This window comes from Sorex fumeus, unplaced genomic scaffold (genome assembly GCF_029834395.1).
Source record: "Sorex fumeus unplaced genomic scaffold, SorFum_2.1 ptg000086l, whole genome shotgun sequence".
In the NCBI taxonomy this organism is placed as follows: domain Eukaryota; kingdom Metazoa; phylum Chordata; class Mammalia; order Eulipotyphla; family Soricidae; genus Sorex; species Sorex fumeus.
Genome location: NW_026606143.1, coordinates 32074171 through 32093361, shown reverse-complemented (window position 1 = coordinate 32093361; position 19191 = coordinate 32074171). Strand labels below are relative to the sequence as shown.

Sequence of the window (19191 nt, the reverse complement as noted above, 5' to 3'; positions counted from 1 at the left end):
ATATTATTTTGCTCAATTCAGCATTTGTCTCAATAGGGTCTAAACTGATTTTATTTCTTTTTCTTTTCTATTTTTTTGGGGGATGGGTTTCTGAGCCATAACTGGCGGTGCTCAGGGCTTACTTCTGGCTCTGTGGACAGGGGACCGTATGGGGTACCCAGGATCAAATCCAGGTCAGTCACATGCAAGGCTTACCCACTGTGCTATCTCTCCAGTTCCAAAACTGATTTTCTTCTCTTGGAAAATGATTAATTTGGGAAACCAGAGTGATAGTCAATGTGAGAGCATACTCCTATTGTGGGCAAGGCTCTGGTTCAATATCCCTGGCACCAACCCAGCCCTGGAGAACTGAAATGTGGCTCCTATAAATTAAAATCAAAATTTCAAAATCAAAATTTTAAAAGAACTAAAAATTATATCAGAAATTCATTTTGGGTCTCCAAATCCAGAAAAGCCAACAGTAAATATTTATATGGCTTTGTTGAGACAAGTTTGTGATTCTTTTGCCCATCAAGAATAAGAACTTACAGGGGCTGGAGCGATAGCACAATGGGTAGGGCATTTGCCTTGGATATGGCCAACCCAGATTTGATTTCAAGCATCCAATATGGTTCCCTAAACACCGCCAGGAGTGATTCCTGAGTGCAGAGCCAGGAGTGACCCCTGAGCATTGCTGGGTGTGATCCAAAAAGAAAAAAAAAGAATAAGTAATTATGGGGGTTCAGGTGGGGATAATACAGAAGTTAAAGCATTTGCCTTGCATGCAGCTGACCCCAGTTCATTTCCCAGCAACACAAATAGTCCCCCGCCACCAGGGGAACTCTGAAGCACACGAGCAGGAACAACCTGCAAGCGTCACTGGTTATGAACCCAAACCTACCCCCCCACCGCACTCTATCCCCCTACCACCCTCGCCACCAACAAAAAGAACAGTACTGCACTCATTTGTGGAATATAAAAAAAAGTACAAGACTAACACCCAAGGACAGTAGAAACAAGGGCAAGGAGGTTTGGTCCACAGTTGGAAGCCTGCCACAAGGGCCAAGGGAGAGGGCAGTTGGGATAGAGAAGGGACCATTATGACAATGATGGTTGGAAGGAATCCATCTCGGGGAGATGTGTGCTGAAAGTGGATCAAGGATCAAACATTATGGCCTCTCAGTATCTGTATTGTAAACCATAATGCCAAAAGGATAGAGAGACAGAGACAAAGACAGAGAAGTAAAGTGCTTGCCAAAGAGACATAGAGATAGGCTGGGGGCGAGGTGGGGGTGTTAAGAATTGGGGGGAGGCCGGAAGAACAGCAAAGTGGGAGGTTCTCACCAAGTGGTGCCAAGTATGCAAAGCCCTGACCTTTCACCTCACTAACAAACAATCACTTTAAACAAATATTTTGAGAAGGCTCTGAAGATGCCAAAAAAAAGAGATGTCAACTACCTAACAAACGAAAACCTCAGCACTGGGAAAACACAAGCAGAAAAGTGTTTCACTCAGTCGGAGCCCACAACGCTGAGGACAGAGACCTCAGCCCTCACAGTTGGAGCCACGGTACTAGTGTGCTCTGGAACTCAGCACAAGCAGCAACAACGTGTTAAACATCAACACAAATTCTCTGAACCCCTACCACAGCCTTCTGCTTTTGACCGTGTCTTTGTGAACAGCAAAACTATTAAGGGTCTCCCCTCCCCCCAAAAAAGCGGGCAGACGTGCACAAAGGCAGACCTACATTATCCTTTTGAGCCTTTCTCTTTCTTTTCTTTTGTTTTCTATTGTTTCTGAGGCGGGGCCATGGACAGCCATGTGGCGTCCCACCCAACTCAGGGCCTGGCATAAGCCTGGCATGCATGCACCAGGCATCCCCTGAGGCCCAAGGCTTTTTTGGTCCTTTTCTGAATTCATTTGACTGTCTATTCAAGACCACATAAATGTTTCAACAGAACCCAGGAAAGGGATGCTTAGAGACCCTTTGCTGGACTCAAGTATATGCTTTGGTGGCTCTGTGGCCTAGGTTACTAAAGGAAGAACCCCCTTAATTAAGTCCAATGTGGCAAAATGAGAGCCTACAAATGGCCCATGTCTGCCTTTTTTAGGTGGCTGACTTTCTGTTTAATGTGGTAGTTACAGGTCTCAGAAGGGCAGGCATAATTTTTGTCAACAGATGACTTTGAGGATTTCATCCGCAGACCTCCCGTCATTCTACTGCTTATTCTGGTCTATTATGATCTCTTTGGGGAAAATATTCAAAGCTTGGATATTAGGGAGACAAAAAGATACTCTTTTGACCTTTCTGTGCCATTGTGATGTATTTTCTTAAGAGCCTCCCAGGAAGGTGGTACAACTTTTTTTGGAAGATGTAAAAATTTAACTAGCACTTGAGTGGTGGTGGGGAAGGTCAGTTAAGATAGAGAAGGGACCACTGTGACAATGATAGTTGGAAACGATCACTCTGGACAAGAACTGAGTGCTGAAAGTAGGTAAAGGGTCCAACGTCATAACTATTCAGTGCCGGAATTATTCAGTATTGCAAACCATAACGTCCAAAAGGAGAAAGGAGAGAGAGAGAGAGAGAGAGAGAGAGAAGTGGCTGCCATATAGGCAGAGGATGGCAGGAGGGAAACTGGGGACATGTGGTGATAAATGTACACTGATGAAGGGATGGGTGTTGGAGCATTATATGACTGAAACCTAATCATAAACAACTTTGTAAATGTGTGTTTCAGTTATTCAATTTAAACAAATTAATAACTAACATGAGCAGGGTACTTCCAACCCAATAAAGGTTATAAAGAAACAAAGTAAGGTGTTTCACCCTTTTTTTTCTTTCCTAATAGAGATGATCACTCCAAGGGCTGAGATTTTATCATGATCTAAGATATGAACCAGGTTTCTGGTTTGCTTGTTGTCTCTGTTTTGTTTCCTGGGCTGTTTGTGTGCGCTCAAGCATCTCATGCCAGGGATCAAACCCAGAGCCTCACACATGCAAGGCAAGTATCCAAATTGAGTTGTTGTTGTTTGCTTGCTTCGTTTTGTTTTGGGTCTCATCTGGTGGTTCTGGGGTGACTCCAAGAACACAATGCTCACAAGTCGCTCCCCATGGTGCTCTGAGGACCATACAGTGCCAAGGATCAAACATGGAGCTCCTTCATCCCAAGCATGTCCCAGTGCTGTGAGCCATATCTCCCTGGCTCCCAGGTCCATTTTATCCTAACTTAGCAATCACCCTTGAACATTCCTTTCTCTACTGATCTTTCAAATCCATGTCTCATCTCCTCACTGAATTCGTGTTGTCATCCTGCTTGTTCCATCAGTAAAAGAGGTCCATAAAACTTGATGCAAGCTCTCTATTGGTATGAGTTTAACAGCTTAAAAATTTTGTCTTTGGTAGTTCATGCACTACCATGAAACCAGCGATGAAACGGTTTGTGGGAGAGTGAGCTATACTGCAATATTCCTTAGCCATGACACTCACAGGCTACCTCCACAAAGACAGACAGACAGACAGACAGACAGACAAAGGCTCCTGTGCTTGATGTGCGAGTGTGATCCAATGTACCTTACCCTCCTTGCCCCAGAGAGGACACAGGTTTTGGAGAGAGATGCTCCTCAGCTGTGCTCAGGTGTGTGCTCACTTCCTGGGAAACTCAGCCAGGCGGAGTGGGCTCCACACGGGGTTAGGGGGCCACACAGGGCAACAAGTGGTTCTTGGAAGTAAAGGCCACAGCTTTAAGCCAAAAAAACATACATGTGAAAACGAGTGAGAAAAGCCATTCCACTATCACATGAATAGACAAAGAGAGACTCCTGTTTGTGCCTATTAGAAGATTTATACAACAGCATTAGGGTCTTTATTCATAAAATGCCAACACGGAAAGAACCCAAACATCTATCAACAGAAGAATGAATAAATAAATTATGGCTTATTCATAGGTGAAATAGTATACAGCAAGAAAAACTTATTGCTCTAACATTATTTATTGCACAAAAGATACCACCGGGAAAAAGGCACAGATTGCTTTTTTATATTAAATTTAATATAAATTGCTTTTATATTAAATATAATGATTCTATCAGAGCACATATTATGATTCTATTTACATGGAATTAAAGTACAGACAAAATTAATCTGTCATGATAGATTATTTATGTGAAGAAAAATGACTATGGAAAGGCATAATGGGACTTTCTGGAGGGGTACAAAAAATAGGGCAAAGGTACAGAGACCAAAAAAAAATCATCAAGCTATACACTTAATTATTTCAGCATCTGACTCTATGTATATATACCTGAAAATGCATGTTTTTTTTAAAGACAGAAGAAGAAAAGGTGTATTCCCATGGAAGTAGGTCAAAAGACCATAGAAAGGGAAGGAGCATTGGCAAGGATTCTTCTCCAATTCACACAATAAACATATCAAATAACGAACCAAATCAAAGACAAACAGGAACCAACCCAGAAGGAATGTCACCAATCCCAGTTAACCGCTCTGGCCATGGATGTATTGGCCACTTAGATAATGCTAAAGAAACTGTCCAAGAGCTTGCAAAGCCCAACATCTTCTTAACAACGAGGAGACCATACTGTGGCTGATATTTTTCCTTGAGAAAATGAGATAATAAAGTCAGGGGTGGGCAGTGAACCCTAACACTTGAGGGGACCAGGGATGGGGCAATAGCATAGCGGGTAGGGCATTTGCCTTGCATGTGGCCAACCTGGGTTCGATCCCCAGCATCCCATATGGTCCCCCAAGCACCTCCAGGAGTAATTCCTGAGTGCATAAGCCAGGAGTGACCCAAAAAGCAATAAATAAATAAATAAAACAGAAAACAAAACAAAAAACCAAAAAACACTTGAGGGGACCGTGTGCAAATGGCACACCAATTAAGGACCCAACAAATAAATCAAACATATGCTTCAGATACACTCTCTGACGGTAGTAACATCAGCATCAAGCACACAAATAAACAATGGGATTCCACAAGATTACCAACTCAATCCGGGGACAAATTATTCTTAAGCTAAATATAACTAAATAGTACACCCACCTTCAAAATTGCAAACTTATGCCAATAGGATGCTTATGACTTCAAGATGTATTTTCAGCTTCGAGAACTCTCTGCAGTCTTCATTATTGTTAAACTCCACTGCATCCACCTACCAGACATTCAATAATAAACCTAAAACATTCCCAGTGGGTGAAGGCTTGAAAAGGAGACGCCGTCATCTGAAAGAATAGAGGTTTCTTTTTCTGCCCAACGTGACAGCTTCCAGTGGCGCAGTCACCGTTCCTGCCACCTCCTTCCCCGCCCAGAGGGAATGAGAACGCAGCTTCTCCTCACTGGAGTTCTCGGGTGAGGTGAGATGGCTGGAGATTAGATGAGAGCAGGGGTTGCTGGCCAAGACAGGCTCCTTCCCTTCTCAGAGACCTGGGAGTGCAGCACGCTGCGAGGTGACCTGCTACCCGCTGAGCGATGTCATGCACTGTCTCATCTGTAAGCTTTTGGTCTTAGCGCATCACTTGGAGGTGCCTCCAAAGGAATGCTCAAGAGCTCCAGGACTCCCACTGGCAAGTCTCGGCCAACCCAGCCTGTGATTCAACACAAAGGCAAGAGGTGATGCTGCTGGGGCCCCGCAGTGCTGGGCCACACTAGTGCTACTGGGAGCATCCAGGGCAGCCCCGGGTGATGTTCAGGGAGCCAGGGAAGCACATGGATTTGCATCCAGGTTGGGCACACGCTACGCACAGCCCTAACCGCTCGGCTATCTCCCTGACCTGATAATTAATTTTGAATTAAAATTAGAAAGCATCCCTTTGTCTATGGAGAGGAACAGATATAGAGTGACAGCATTCATTTCTGGTATATAAAAATATATAGAAGAAGGCTAATATCCAAGGCCAGGGAGAATAAAGACCAGCATGACCGATCAATGGTTGCAATCTACCACAAGTGTGTGTGTGGGTCAATGGAGTACTGTGTAGCGGTTAGGAAAAATGAAGTCATGAAATTTACATACAAGTGGTACTACATGGAAAGTATCATGCTAAGAGAAATGAGTCAGAAAGAGAGGGACAGACATAGAAAGATTGCATTCATCTGGGGAACATAAAGTAATAAAATAGGAGACTACCACCCAAGAATAGCCGAGATAAGTACCAGGAGGTTTACTCCATGGCTTGGCGGCCAGCCGCACACTCTAGGGGAAAAGGCAGTTCAGACAGAGAAGAGAGCACCAAATAAAGGGTGTTGGGAGAATCCTCCCAGGATGGGAGATGCATGCTGAAAGTAGACTATAGACCGAACATGACTGCTACTCAATGCCTCTTTTGCAAACCACAGTACCCAAAAGGAGAGAGAAAACAAAAGGGAATGGCCTGCCACAGAGGTGGGGTGGGATGGGGGGGATGGGGGGGGTGGAAAGGATACTGGGATTCATGGTGGTGGAGAATGGGCACTGGTGGAGGGATGGGTATTCGATCATTGTATAACTGAAACCCAAGCACAATAATTTGTAAGTCTACAACTGTGTTTCACTAATGTGTTTCTCATGGTGTTTCACTAATAAAAATTTTAAAAAAACAAGTGTGTGTGTGGGAGGGGGGAGTGGTAGGTAAGATAGAGAGGGGACCAGTATGCAATAATAGTTGGAAATGATCACGCTGGACAAGAACTGAATGTTAAAAGTAGGTAGAGGGATATTCTTGATAACCTTTCAGTATCTGTACTGCAAACCACAATGCCCAAAAGAGGAGACAGAGAGAGAGAGGAGAGAGAGAGAGAGAGAGAGAGAGAGAGAGAGAGAGAGAGAGAGCCTGCCGTAAAGTCAGGCTGGGTGGGGGTGGGGGTGATAGGAAGGAATCTGGGGACACTGGTGCTGGGAAATGTACACTGGTGGAGGGATGGGGGCTGGAACACTGTGTGACTGAAACCTGATCATGAACAGCTTTGTAAGGGTCAATCTCACAGTGATTCAATAAAAAGTAAATAAATAATAAATAAAACGTTTCTGTGTGCTGCCCTAGCCTGCAAAGGAGGCATGGATTGAGAGGGGCAGAGCCTGGGTGAGAGCACTAAGCTGTGCTCTCTCTCCCCAGTCCTCTGTGTACCATTTACTTTAATCCTCAGACTCATCAATGAGGCAGCGGCTTTCTCAAAGGAAACAGGAGGCACACTCAAATTCAAAGGCTAAAAGGAGGCTTCACATAACACCCAAAAAAAGAGAGAGAGAGTAAGAGGGAATGTGCCTGCCACAGAGGCAGATGGGGGTGGTAGGAGGGATACTGGGAACATTGGTGATGGAGAATGGGCACTGGTGGAGGGAAGGGTACTCGACCACTGTATGACTGAAACGTAATCATGAAAGTGTGTAAGTCTACAATTGTATCTCATGGTGTTTCATAAAAATAAAAAAAAATTAAAGTTACATCTAAGAATCAATATGCTGGGGCTAGAGCAATAGCACAGCAGGTGGGGCATTTGCCATGCATGTGGCCGAACCAGGTTCGATTCCCAGCACCCCATATGGTCCCCCGAGCACCGCCAAGAGTAATTCCTGAGTGCATGAGCCAGGAGTAACCCCTGTGCATTGCTGGGTTTGACCCAAAAATCAAGAAAAATAAAATAAAATAATCAATTGTGCATTGGGCTGGAGCTATAGCACAGCGGGTAGGGCGTTCGCCTTACAAGCGGCCAACATGGCCGACCTGAGTTCGATTCCTCCGCCCCTCTCGGAGAGAGTATTCGATATGCCAGACACAGTAACAACAAAGTCTCCAATGGAGACGTTACTGGGCCCGCTCGAGCAAATCGACGATCAACGGGAGGGCCTTTACCTTTACCTTATCAAGCAAATCAATTGTGCATTATCAAAGAAATAAACAACAGAATTGTAAAAAATAAAACAAAAGGAGGTTTCAGCAAGTGTGACCGAGTGGATAAGGCAGGAGTCAGGGCTAGAACCCGAAGCTGGGTCCTGAAAGGAGGATGGACTGATGAGGAAGAAGAGTTAGTGACAGCCTGGGCCACCCCCGGCCTGGAGCCCACAGGCAAACTCCAGCTGCGCTGCTCCCAGCTCCCACTCGGTCACCTTCCGATGGCAGTGATCCCCTACTGCTCCTGACCAAGGACAAGCAGATAGAGAAGGCCTAGCAGAGGCACCCTTCGGCATCCTTCCCACCCAGCCGCACCTCCATTTCCCAGGAAAATGGATACAAGGTGGGGCTGGAACAATAGCACAGCCGGTTGGGCGTCTGCCTTGCATGCGGCCGACCCAGGTTCGATTCCCAGCATCCCATATGGTCACCCAAGCACTGCCAGGAGTGATTCCTGAGTGCAGAGTCAGGAGAAACCCCTGAGCATCACCGGGTATGACCCAAAAAGCAAAACCAAAAAAGAAAATGGATACAAACAACGAGGAAAGGGCTAGCAGAGGCGCCCTTCGGCACCCTTCCCACCCAACGGCACCTCCGTTCCCCAGGAAAATGGGTACAAGGAGGTTCTCAGCCTGCCTGGGCTTGTTGCTGCACCCATTCTCCCCGCCTGCCAGTTCCAGACCAGCCTGAAAGACCCGAGCCAAGCCTACCACAGCCCATCGGAAGTCTGCAGCCTGGTAGTTTGGGAAAAGGACAACAAGCCACAGAGCACAATAAAGGATTTCAATGTAGGGCCTTCCCTTTGCCCTGGAGCTCCACACAGTTTCTTCTCCTCCCCAGGGTCTCTGCTCCCTTATCCAGCGGTCTTCCTCCACTGTTTGGTCCTCTAGCCTCGCTCCAAGCTTGGCCCAGCTTATCCGGGAAAATGCTCCATCCCCACCCTGGATTTGGCTGGACATCAAGGATGAGTCTGGTCCCCAAAGTGAGCGCTATGTTGGGAAGAGAAATGGGAACTCCTCACTCACACACTCTGCGGAGCCCGCTGTTGAGATGTGATCTCACTGCAATCCAGCTACAATGCTTTCCTGAGCACAAAACGGACAGAACTGGGGCTGGAGCAACAGCAGAGCGGGTAGGGCGTTTGCCTTGCACGCGGCTGACCTGGGTTCGATTCACAGCATTCCATATGGTCCCCTGAGCACCACTAGGGGTAATTCCTGAGTGCAGAGGCAGAAGTAACCCCTGTGCATCGCCGGGTGTGACCCAAAAAGAAACAAAACGGACAGAACTGCTAGGTCCAACCGTAATCCGAAGAAGGGCAAGTCCAGATTCTTGCAAGTGTTTTCAGAGGAAAAAAATTATATTTAGCCTAGTATCAACAAAACTTTCCCCTTGTGGTCCAAAAAGAAAGAACTGTCAGGAGGATCCCCTGGGCCAAATTGTGCTGGTTTTCTATTTCTCTGGACTGGAAGGCGGGGTCCAGGTTCAAGGTCCCATGCCTGAAGCACTGTCTTTCCTCATCAATCCCTTTCAGAAAACTGCTTAGTACCTGTACTGAAAACCATAATACCCAGGGGGAGAGAGAGTAAGAGGGAACGTGCCTGCCACAGAGGCAGGGGTGGGAAGGGGTGGGGGTGGCGGGAGGGATACTGGAAACATTGGTGGAGAAGAATGGGCACTGGTGGAGGGATGGGTACTCATTGTATGACTGAAAAGTCATCACAAAAGTTTGTAAGTCCGTAACTGTATCTCATGGTGATTCATTAACTAATAATAATAATAATAAGAAGAAGAAGAAGAAGTTTTTAAATCCTACCCAAAGCACAGCAGGGCTCTGTGGATTTCTATGCCCACTCTGAAAGCCTTGTGGGATCCAGCATGGCGATACAGGAACTTTTAGGCTTATATGGTATTTCCCAAGGGGAAGAGCCTCCAGGTGACCCCCTTCCTACCCAGTCTCACCTATAATTTAACACTAATCAGTAATTTTCTAACATAAACGAGCTTCATTTTGAATTAAACTCCTAGATGACTTCTGTAAAAGTATTATTTTCAAAACCATACTGAAAAGTACATTTTTTTTTACTCGATACCACCTCATAGCCAGAAAGAGCAGGCAACGGGGGCCGGAGCAATAGTACAGTGGGTAGGGTGGTTGCCTTACATGCAGTCGACCTGGGATCGATTCCAGGCACCCTATATAGTTCCCCAAGCACAGCCACAAGTAATTCTTTAGTGTAGAGTGAGAAGAAAGCCCTGAGCATTATGGAGTGCAGCCCAAAAACCAAAAAAAAAAAAAAGTAAGCAAGAAAAATATCTTGCTTTTATCAAGAGAGCAGTAGGATGATAAAGGTGTGAAAATAGCATAATTGGAATTTTCTCTTCTTCTTGACTTTATGTGGGGGTCAAAACTGAGTTTCAGCGCAGAAGCACTAGTACATGAGTTTCCCAGCAGTTCCATATGGTTCCTTGAACCTTGCCAGGACTGACCCAAGCACGGAGTCAGGAATAGTTCCTGAGCACAAGAGGGTGTGACCCCAGAAATAAACCCCCCAAATTGAGTTTCACTTTCATTTTGAATGAAATTAAAAAGGGTAAAACTTCTTTTAAGATATGAGAGCAAAGAAGTACATTCATAAACTATTTTGAACCAGTTGCCTACTTTTGCCGCATTTTCTAAGTGATATATAGTTTGGAAAGAGAACATCTGGGGGTTTCAAAACTGACTTCCAAACAGGTCAGTTGCGCTAGATATCTCTGCCAAAGTTTCACATGTTCTTCTGGTGATTCCTAAGGGGTCAAGCTGCCAACCATCCCACTCAATGCCCAAGAAATTCCTCCTCAGGTGCCCCCATGCTTTGATCAGTAAAACCCACCAGAGACAGGAAAAGGCTTTGGCTTTGTACTCACTCTTACAAAGTTGTCAGGGAACAAACCTCTCCTGCCGTTGATCTGCCCCTCCCACCAGCCTCCATCCTCCTTCCTGATGTTGGTGATGATCTCACCCACGCAGATGGTCAGCTCATCGTCGTGCTGGGCCTGGTAGTCAAATTCCACTATGGCCTCCACTGCAAGGAACAGGGACCAAAAAAAAAAGAGCACTTGAGATCAACTGTTGGCTAAGTCAGTGGCCCAGCACCCCTTGAAGCTCAGTAATCACATGAAATGGACTTCCCCTCCAGTAGTACTTAACACAGCCAGGCCTTGCACAGCAGGAGGCGACCGCTCAGAAACCACGGACTGCTGGTCAGTGGTGAGGCACATACCGCGTGACCCGCGGGTCTCAGGGCCAGCAAGGGATTTCAGAGGGAAAATCCCACAATGATATGACGAACAATACCCTTTGTCCCTCTCCGCCACCGTTTCCCCAAGCACAGAGATGGCACTGAACAGATGCAAAGTTGTTGGCTATCCAGTGGCCCTCCCTCTGCCAAGACTGCACGGCAGTGCTTACCCATCTGGGCCTTAGTTGTGCAAAAGGTGGGAGATAGGAAGAGTGCCCTATAAAAATAATCCCCCTCTCTCAGCAACAAGTCGTATAAAGACAGCTGATACAAAGGGCTCCACTGGCCAAGCCAACGTCTTAGACTGCCTCTGTCTGTGGGCACAACTGCCCTCTCAACAGATGGCTTCTTCAGCGGTACAACCATCCGAAACCATGGCGACCTTTCGCATTTGGTCAGAGTTGGAGGCATATGGGTCTTCTAGTTGACAAAGTGCCAGCACAGATTAGCAGGCTCAACAACCCAGAAACTGGCGCTTTTCTCCCTGGATGGATTTAGCAACTCGCTTAAACCCTGACGCAAGGGGGCAGTGTGTCAGAAATGAGTTTCGGGGCCACCTCAGTCAATTTCCTGTCCTTTTTTTTCATCCTTGATTTGTAGCTCCATAGGAATGAGTGAAAGTATGAATGCATGAAAGCATGGCACACAATCAAGACCCAAGTGATAAATTAGCAACTTTGAAATCATGGTAAAATGGAGGCCAGGTGATGATTCAAAGAGAGGGAGTACATGCTATCCCCAGGTTTGATCCCCAGAACCATGTGTTCACCAAACCCCACTGGGAGTGACCCTAAGTCAGAAGTAGCCGCTACACAACATAGAGTATGACTCAAGCACTCCCCTTGAACAATTAAAAATGGGAGATTGTGGTCAAAAAATTGGTGAAGAGGAAAAGTTCATTATATATATATATATATATATATATATATATATATATGGAGCATTCAAACACAATGAAATAAAAAATGATCATATGTGTAATAGAAGAGGTAAAATTTCCATAAAGAAGCTATAGAACATGACTCCGCTATAGAGCACCTGCTATGTATGTGTGACACCCTGGTTCCATCCCCAGCACCACAAAAAGGCACAAGAGAACATCTTAGTAATATTACGTTTGACAAAGATTTCTTTATAGAAGACAAGATTGTACACGATTTTTCATTTGTGCGTGAGGAGGGCCACATCTAGGTATGCCAAAAAATGTACTAATGTATTAATGAAAATTTATTCGTTTAAGGCTAAGATGACATATTCCTGGCTCGGTGCTCAGAGATCACACCTGGCAGGCTTGGGGGGACCATACAGGATGCAAGGGATTAAAGCCGGGTTGGCCGCATGCAAGGCAAATGCCCTATCCACTGTACGAATATCCTGTCCCCTGTACATGATTCTTTGAGTTCAATATACTGTGGTCATTTTTACTGGGGGAAAAATGTTGATCATTGCGTGGGGTCTGGGGGACGGGGGAGGCATTTCCATTACAGATCAATTCTCCAAATGCTTCCAGGTCAGAAAACATGATTCACCATCCAGGCTGGTGTGTTATTTCTGTCACTTGCACACGCTGTCAGCCACACCGGGCAGCTCATAAGCAACTCAAAGTGGAATTTCCTTGTCTGGATCGTTTATTTTACTCCACACATTAGCTGGCTTCTTGTGCTCTCATAAATTTGCTCAGGGTGAAGCTGAGTTGTGAACCACTCTCATCACTTAATCAACACTTATCAACAGAAAGGGGCGCATAATAGCATAAACAAGGGGATCATTTGCAGATTTCTCCTGGTTCCATAGAAGACACAAAGGCAAACACTCTAATACTATGTATCATGGGTTGCTCTCAATGGCTAATGTGAACCATCCTAACAATTAGAAGCAGGTCTATGAGGCTGCAGCGATCATACAGTGGGTATAGCTTGCCTTGCATGCGAAGGAATAGGTTCGATCCTTGGCATCCCATATGAGTCCCCTGAGCACTGCCAGGAGTGATGCATGAGTGCAGAGCCTGAAGAAACTCCTGAGCATCTCCAGGTGTGGCTCAAAAACAAAATTAAAGGAACCAGAGCAAGTAGAAAAGAGCTTTCTTCACAGGACCTAGACGTGGATCTATTGAAGCTTTTCTTTGGAACAGCCAAGTCAGTGCTGTTCACCTGTCAGACTCTTCTTCTGCATTATCTCATTTAATCCTCACCATATTATGATGCCCATCTTCCCAATTAAAGAACCTGAAGTTCCACAAAGGAAGCTGCCTCTGGGTCAGGAGGTAGCAACCGGAAGGACAGTGGTGTCCTTCACAGGGGCGACAGCTTTGCAGGATGTGCTGCTGTTCTGTGGGACCTCCCAGTAAAGCCTCACTGTGGTTATTACCCCTTTTAAAGTAAAATCCCCCTTGCTAACTAGAGTAAAAGTTGGAAAAGAGAATTGTGTAAAGAAAGTAGGAGTTGAAGGTACACTTAGTTTGTCGTCAAGTAAACAAAATGGTGAAACTGGGTCTTCTGCCAGTCATGTTGGGAGGAAACATAATGACACGCCAACAAGATCATACGGGATTGTTTGGGAGGTGACCCAAAACCTCTAAACTGTCCCAATAATGTATATTGTCTTCTACTTTTGATTTAGGTTTAAATTACCTTATTATAGTGCACAGCTATTGGGATTAACTCTAAAGATAAATGTTTTCATTTCCTACCAATGTCTAAAGTCTGAGACTCTTCCATCAAACATTTTCCAAAAGTTTGCCAAACCCAATAAACGTTTGGAAGCTTCTCTGAAGTTTTTTCAACTAGCATAGTCATATACATGTATAACTCTATAAATAAAAGTAGAGTTTTATTTCAATAAGAAAATTCTTAGAGTGCTGAAACTAGACTCCCCAAGACAAATCCCACTTCAGGAAGAAAGTTTGAGCTTTTTCTAATGGCAACAAGAAATGGCAGAAAGTGAAGCTGTAGGGTAGCAGCACCGAAAACACCTAGAGAAGAGGAACATAGGACAGAAAGGCCATGATGGAGGAATCAGCTCAGGGTCCATCTTCATGCTTAACTTGAACCCTGTGTACTACGAGGGACTTGCGACCTGACCAAAGTCCAGCATACAACCTTGCTTTTTGTATATCAAACAGTAAATCATCTTCTCCATTCTGCATCAATGTAAATCACAAGAGGACAAAGGAATCTGTTTAAGATGATTCCTAAGAAGTAAGAAGCTGACACCTGTCATCGCAATCTCAAGAGAAACTGGTTCTGGCTTCTCACTCATCCATTCCCTCTGTGATCCCAGGGATACATCCTAACTGCTGCTGGCTCTGAATAACAGTCAAGGACCGGGGACTTAGCATGGATAAATGAAATGAAGTATAATCGCACCGTCTTCAAGTATTACCAATATCCTCTTGAGCTGCTCTTTTCTTTCCTGCTGTTCCCTTCCTTGACACTAAGATCATCCCATGCACCCTGCCTGCCTTCTGGAGGGTCCTGAGTTTGTCTGGACTTCCCAGAGGACATCCCTGACCTATAGTAGGTGCTTGATAAAGCTTACCTTGCATTTGAGAATGGCAGATAGTTCTCTGCCCAGCATGCTATGAAAATGCCAAGTGCCAATCACATTTTTGCAAATTGAGTCAGATTCTTCAGTGCACTAAGGGAACTTGCTATTTAAAGGATCCTGTGGTTCATTCTTTTGTAACATGAATAATCACTTCCTGCTTTACCTTTCCTGTCAAGATGAATTTTTACATATTGGGTTTTTCTAAGAGAAGGAAGCCTATGTTTGGCATGAAGAGCAATAAGACATGAGTCTATGTCTCTCCTGACCCCTCTATGGACTTCTGTTCTCTATCAACAAAAGCTTCAGGACTTTACTGTCTGCTATTACAACTCACCGCATGCAGTGACTCTAAATTGCGATGTACTATAACATACACAGTCCGTCGCAAAGACTTATCAGGAAAAAAAACAATATAAAATAGCTCATTAATCTTTCCACTGATTGCATGTCAAGTGACAATACTTGAGATAGCTAGGTTAAATTTATTACTTCAATAAATTTCATTCCCTTCTTTTTCCTTTATTAATATTGATCATCATACTATATATGCCACTTGTAGTATGTTTCTGTTGAACAGAAAAGGTTTTGGAGAATATTTGGCAGACAGGAGACTGAGACTCATAATGCGTATCCACTGTTAAGATATTCATAAGAGCCCATAAGAAAGAGAGAAACTACAACCCAAACCCATTTCTTTGCCTTCCTTTCAGAAGCTGCAAATAGCTGCAAGTAAGGAGAAAATCTTACCGAAGTTCTCGGGTTTTAGTGGGCCAGAAAGATAGAACTGATGGTAGGGAGCTCTCCTTGCATGCGCCTGACCCGGATTCCAACCATGGCATCCCATATGGTCCGTGTCCCCCCACACCCTCACCCAGCTCTGCCAGGAATAATTCCTGCATATAGAGCCAGGAGTAATCCCTGAGCACTGCTGGGTGTGGCCCAAAAACCAAAAAAAAAAATCTCATTTTTTAATGGTATCCCTTGGGAAACTATCTCTGGGCATGAGCACAAAATTAAAACATTAAGCTAAATAAAATATCAGAGGTATAATTAGGGCAACAGTAAACAAGATCCCATATTTAAAGACATCATAAATTACAAAACTTAAGAACGGCTCGCTGTCAGAAAAAATTGCACCCTCCAGCTGTCTACTGTGCCAAAAGCCAGCCTGTACAAGTTGCCACATCCATCTACTGTTGCTGCAAAAGCCAAAGCTACAGTTACCCCATGTGAACAAAAAGATAAAGCAAGAGCAGATAAGAGATCTGCCTTGAAATGCAAACCACTTCACCCTCCCCTATCTCTGCCTTCAAACCTACTGGAATATCTCTCCCCGCAAAGATGAAATGGGTGGTTTCAACTGCCGGTTGGCTCAGCAGCTGCCAAGAAGCTTCATATGGCAAACTTGCGCTGGCATCTGGAGTCACTCCGTGACCCCGCCCCTCCATCCGCTTGCACTGAACTTCCCCTCTGAGCGCAAGCACATGGTGGTTCATCCTGATCAAACTAGAAAGGGAAAAGCCCTCCTCTCTTCCAGAATCTACTTTCGCTGCATAATATCATGCCTGGCTCCATAGAGACTAGAATGAAGCAGAAATCATGAGCAAGAACCTAAGTTTCCGATCGATTGCCTTTGTTTACATCTACACAGGGAGGAAGTGCTCAGCAACATGCCTGCTTCAGTCAAAGTCACTTCGTTATCTTGTTGACGAGGAAAACACTAACTACACCATGGAATAAAATGACCCTTATTCAAGGGCCTTGGTTCATTAAATATCATTTTGCTCAAAGTCGTGATATTTCCAAGAACTGTTCCATGACATTCAGTGAGGACTGACTTCAGATGTCACAAGTGTCTCAGTTTTAAGCTTGAAGAATGTTCCAAGTTGGGAGCAAAGAGACAGGACAAGGGTTAAGATCATTGCTTTAGTATGCGGTTGACCTTGGTTGGACTCCCAGCACTGTATCATTCCCTGAGGACTGCTGGGATCAACCCAGGAGCACTGAGCTGGGAGTAACCCCAAGCACTGCTGGGTGTGACCCCAGACTACAGACAAACAAAAAGGAATGTCTGAAACAGGGGGTTAGGAGTTAGCTCAAGAAGCTGAAGTATAAGGGCTGGCGTGTGGGCGCCCTGGGTTTATGCCCTCACAGCGTGATTCCTGGAATACCACCAAAAATGAGTCCTTAACCACACAGCCAGAATTGCCCCCAAGCACTGCCATCTATGGGAAAAGAAAAGAAAAGAAAAGAAAGGGAAGGGAAGGGAAGGGAAGGGAAGGGAAGGGAAGGGAAGGGAAGGGAAGGGAAGGGAAAAGAAAAGAAAAAGAAGTATATGTGTCCCACATGAATTGCTCCCCCAATTTTCAATAATTGTAAATTTTAAAGAATCCTTTTTGTTTTGGGTGCTAAGGGGGTGACTTCTGGCTGTATACTCAGGGGACATGCAGTGCCAGGGATCAAAAGGGGCCTCCGATATACAAAGCCTACATTCAGTTCGCTATCTATTGAGCTATCTGTCTGGCCCTAAGGAATAAAAATTGAATATTGATGTTTTAGTTTCAATCTTGAAGAAAGTCTACAAAATCAAGGCGTGATGGGGGAAGACACACCTGGCTGTGCCTCTCCTCAGGGATCACTCCTGGCAGTGCTCAGGTGAACTGTATGGGATGCTGGGGATCCAACTAGGGTCAACAGAATGTGAGGCAAGTGTCCTATCCCCTGTACTATCTTTCTGGCCAAAATGTGGGGTTTTTTGCCCAAAAATATTTTACCAAAAAGATGATAATTTTTGATCATTCGTAATAGAAGCCACATCAGTTTATCATCGTGTTTAATTGTTTTCTTACATTTACAGATGGAAAACTGGGGTCTGGAAGGTTCCATGATTGAGGGGTTGCTTTGAGAGCCTGATAGCTAAGAAAGGGAGTGTCAACGCTAGGGCTAAGCCTCCCCAAATTACAGCCCAGATGAGAGAAGGCATGGTTCTAAAATGAAAAGGAGGGAAAACCACGACTAGGGAGGCACAGAATCCCAGGCCACTGGGTTGGATTTGCCTTCTTTTTAATGTTCAGATAGAGAGAGCATTGTTTCCAGGATACTCTGGGGAAACAAAAGCAGGCAGAAACACACAAGAATCTATTTTCCTATCTAATAATAAAATCAAATGTCATTTCAACAACTTATGAGTCTTTTTCCACAGTACTGGGGATAGATTCCCCCAGAGAGCTTGTGTTGTCTTTTAAAAAGAACCTGCGAGTTTAAAAAGGGAAAATTTAAGGCTGGGGGAGATATCTCAAAGGGCTGGACTGCATATTTTCATGCAGAAGCCCTGGGTTCAATCCCTTGTACATGATCCCCTGAGCATCACTGGGAGTGACCTCTCCCAAAACAGGCAAAGAGAGGACCGGGGTGTAGCTCAGTGGTAGACCACGTTCTTGTATGTGTGAGGACCTGAGTTCAATTCCTAGCATCACTGGCTGAGTCTCCCACACATCCAACAACAAAAGAACCTATACTCAAATCTGATGAGACAGGAAAAAAAGATTAGTCATTGCCTAAGGCTAGGGGCAAAAAAAATGGGGACTGGATGAAGATGGATATGAGAGCTCTTTGGGGGAGTGACAGATATAAAACTATTATAATTGTCACAGTGCCATAAATGTACTAAAATCACTGACTCGTACACTGCAGATAGATCATTTGCTATCTCGCTGTAAACAAGTAGACAGTTATGATATGTATTTCTGAACTTCAGATTATAGATATTCATTCATCAGGGTGGTTGTCTGTGTCCCAGGGCACACCAGTCCCCCTTCAGGGAGAAAAGGAAGTTGGCGGGAGTTTCTCGCCCCCTTGAGTTGTCATCTGATGAAGCTGTCCATCAGCAGGTCCTGTCCTCTGCCAAGCCCAGACCCTATTTTTTTAATCATTGTCTCACAATGACAATATGACAAAGACTGGAAAAAGCAGGAGCAGATTCTGCAGGGTTCTGCAGCGTAGCTCCCAGGCAGGGTGGGGATCAGTATCCCCTCCACCCTGTAATCAGCCTTGCAGCCAGCCCTCTTTGCCTATATTAAAGGAGACTTGGTTTCTGTCACTTGCAATCAAAGAACCCAACCAGACACATTCATGTCTCAGTTTTAAAAGAAAAACAAAAAAAAAAAAGAAAAACAAGGGGCTGAAGTGATAACACAGCGGGTAGGGTGTTTGCCTTGCACGCGGCTGACCCGGGTTCAATTCCCAGCATCCCCTAGGGTCCCTCAAGCACCGCCAGGAGTGACTCCTGAGTGCAGGGTCAGGAGTAACCCCTGTGCATTGCCGAGTGTGACCCAAAAATTAAAAAAAAAACAGACTGCCCGAAATAAGTCTGTAAAGGTCCCATTCTCACCTTCCATTCTCTCCCTGTCGTGTCTGGGAACTGAACTTCCCAGGTCAGGATCTCAGGGTTGGAGCGAACCACCAAGTCTGACAAAGCTACCCCTGACACAAGTC

General features: G+C 45.0%; 1 protein-coding gene across 3 annotated transcripts in view; it reads right to left on the bottom strand.

Moving 5' to 3' along the window:
• Positions 1 to 19191, bottom strand: part of SH3KBP1 (SH3 domain containing kinase binding protein 1) — a 388497-nt gene that overhangs the window by 323498 nt on the left and 45808 nt on the right. For 2 of the 3 annotated variants that reach the window (XM_056131073.1, XM_056131074.1), the window contains exon 2: positions 10778 to 10935. In XM_056131073.1, coding sequence (XP_055987048.1) covers positions 10778 to 10935 — 158 coding nt within the window. The remainder of the gene's footprint in view (positions 1 to 10777; positions 10936 to 19191) is intronic. The other variant, XM_056131075.1, reaches the window with a different exon arrangement.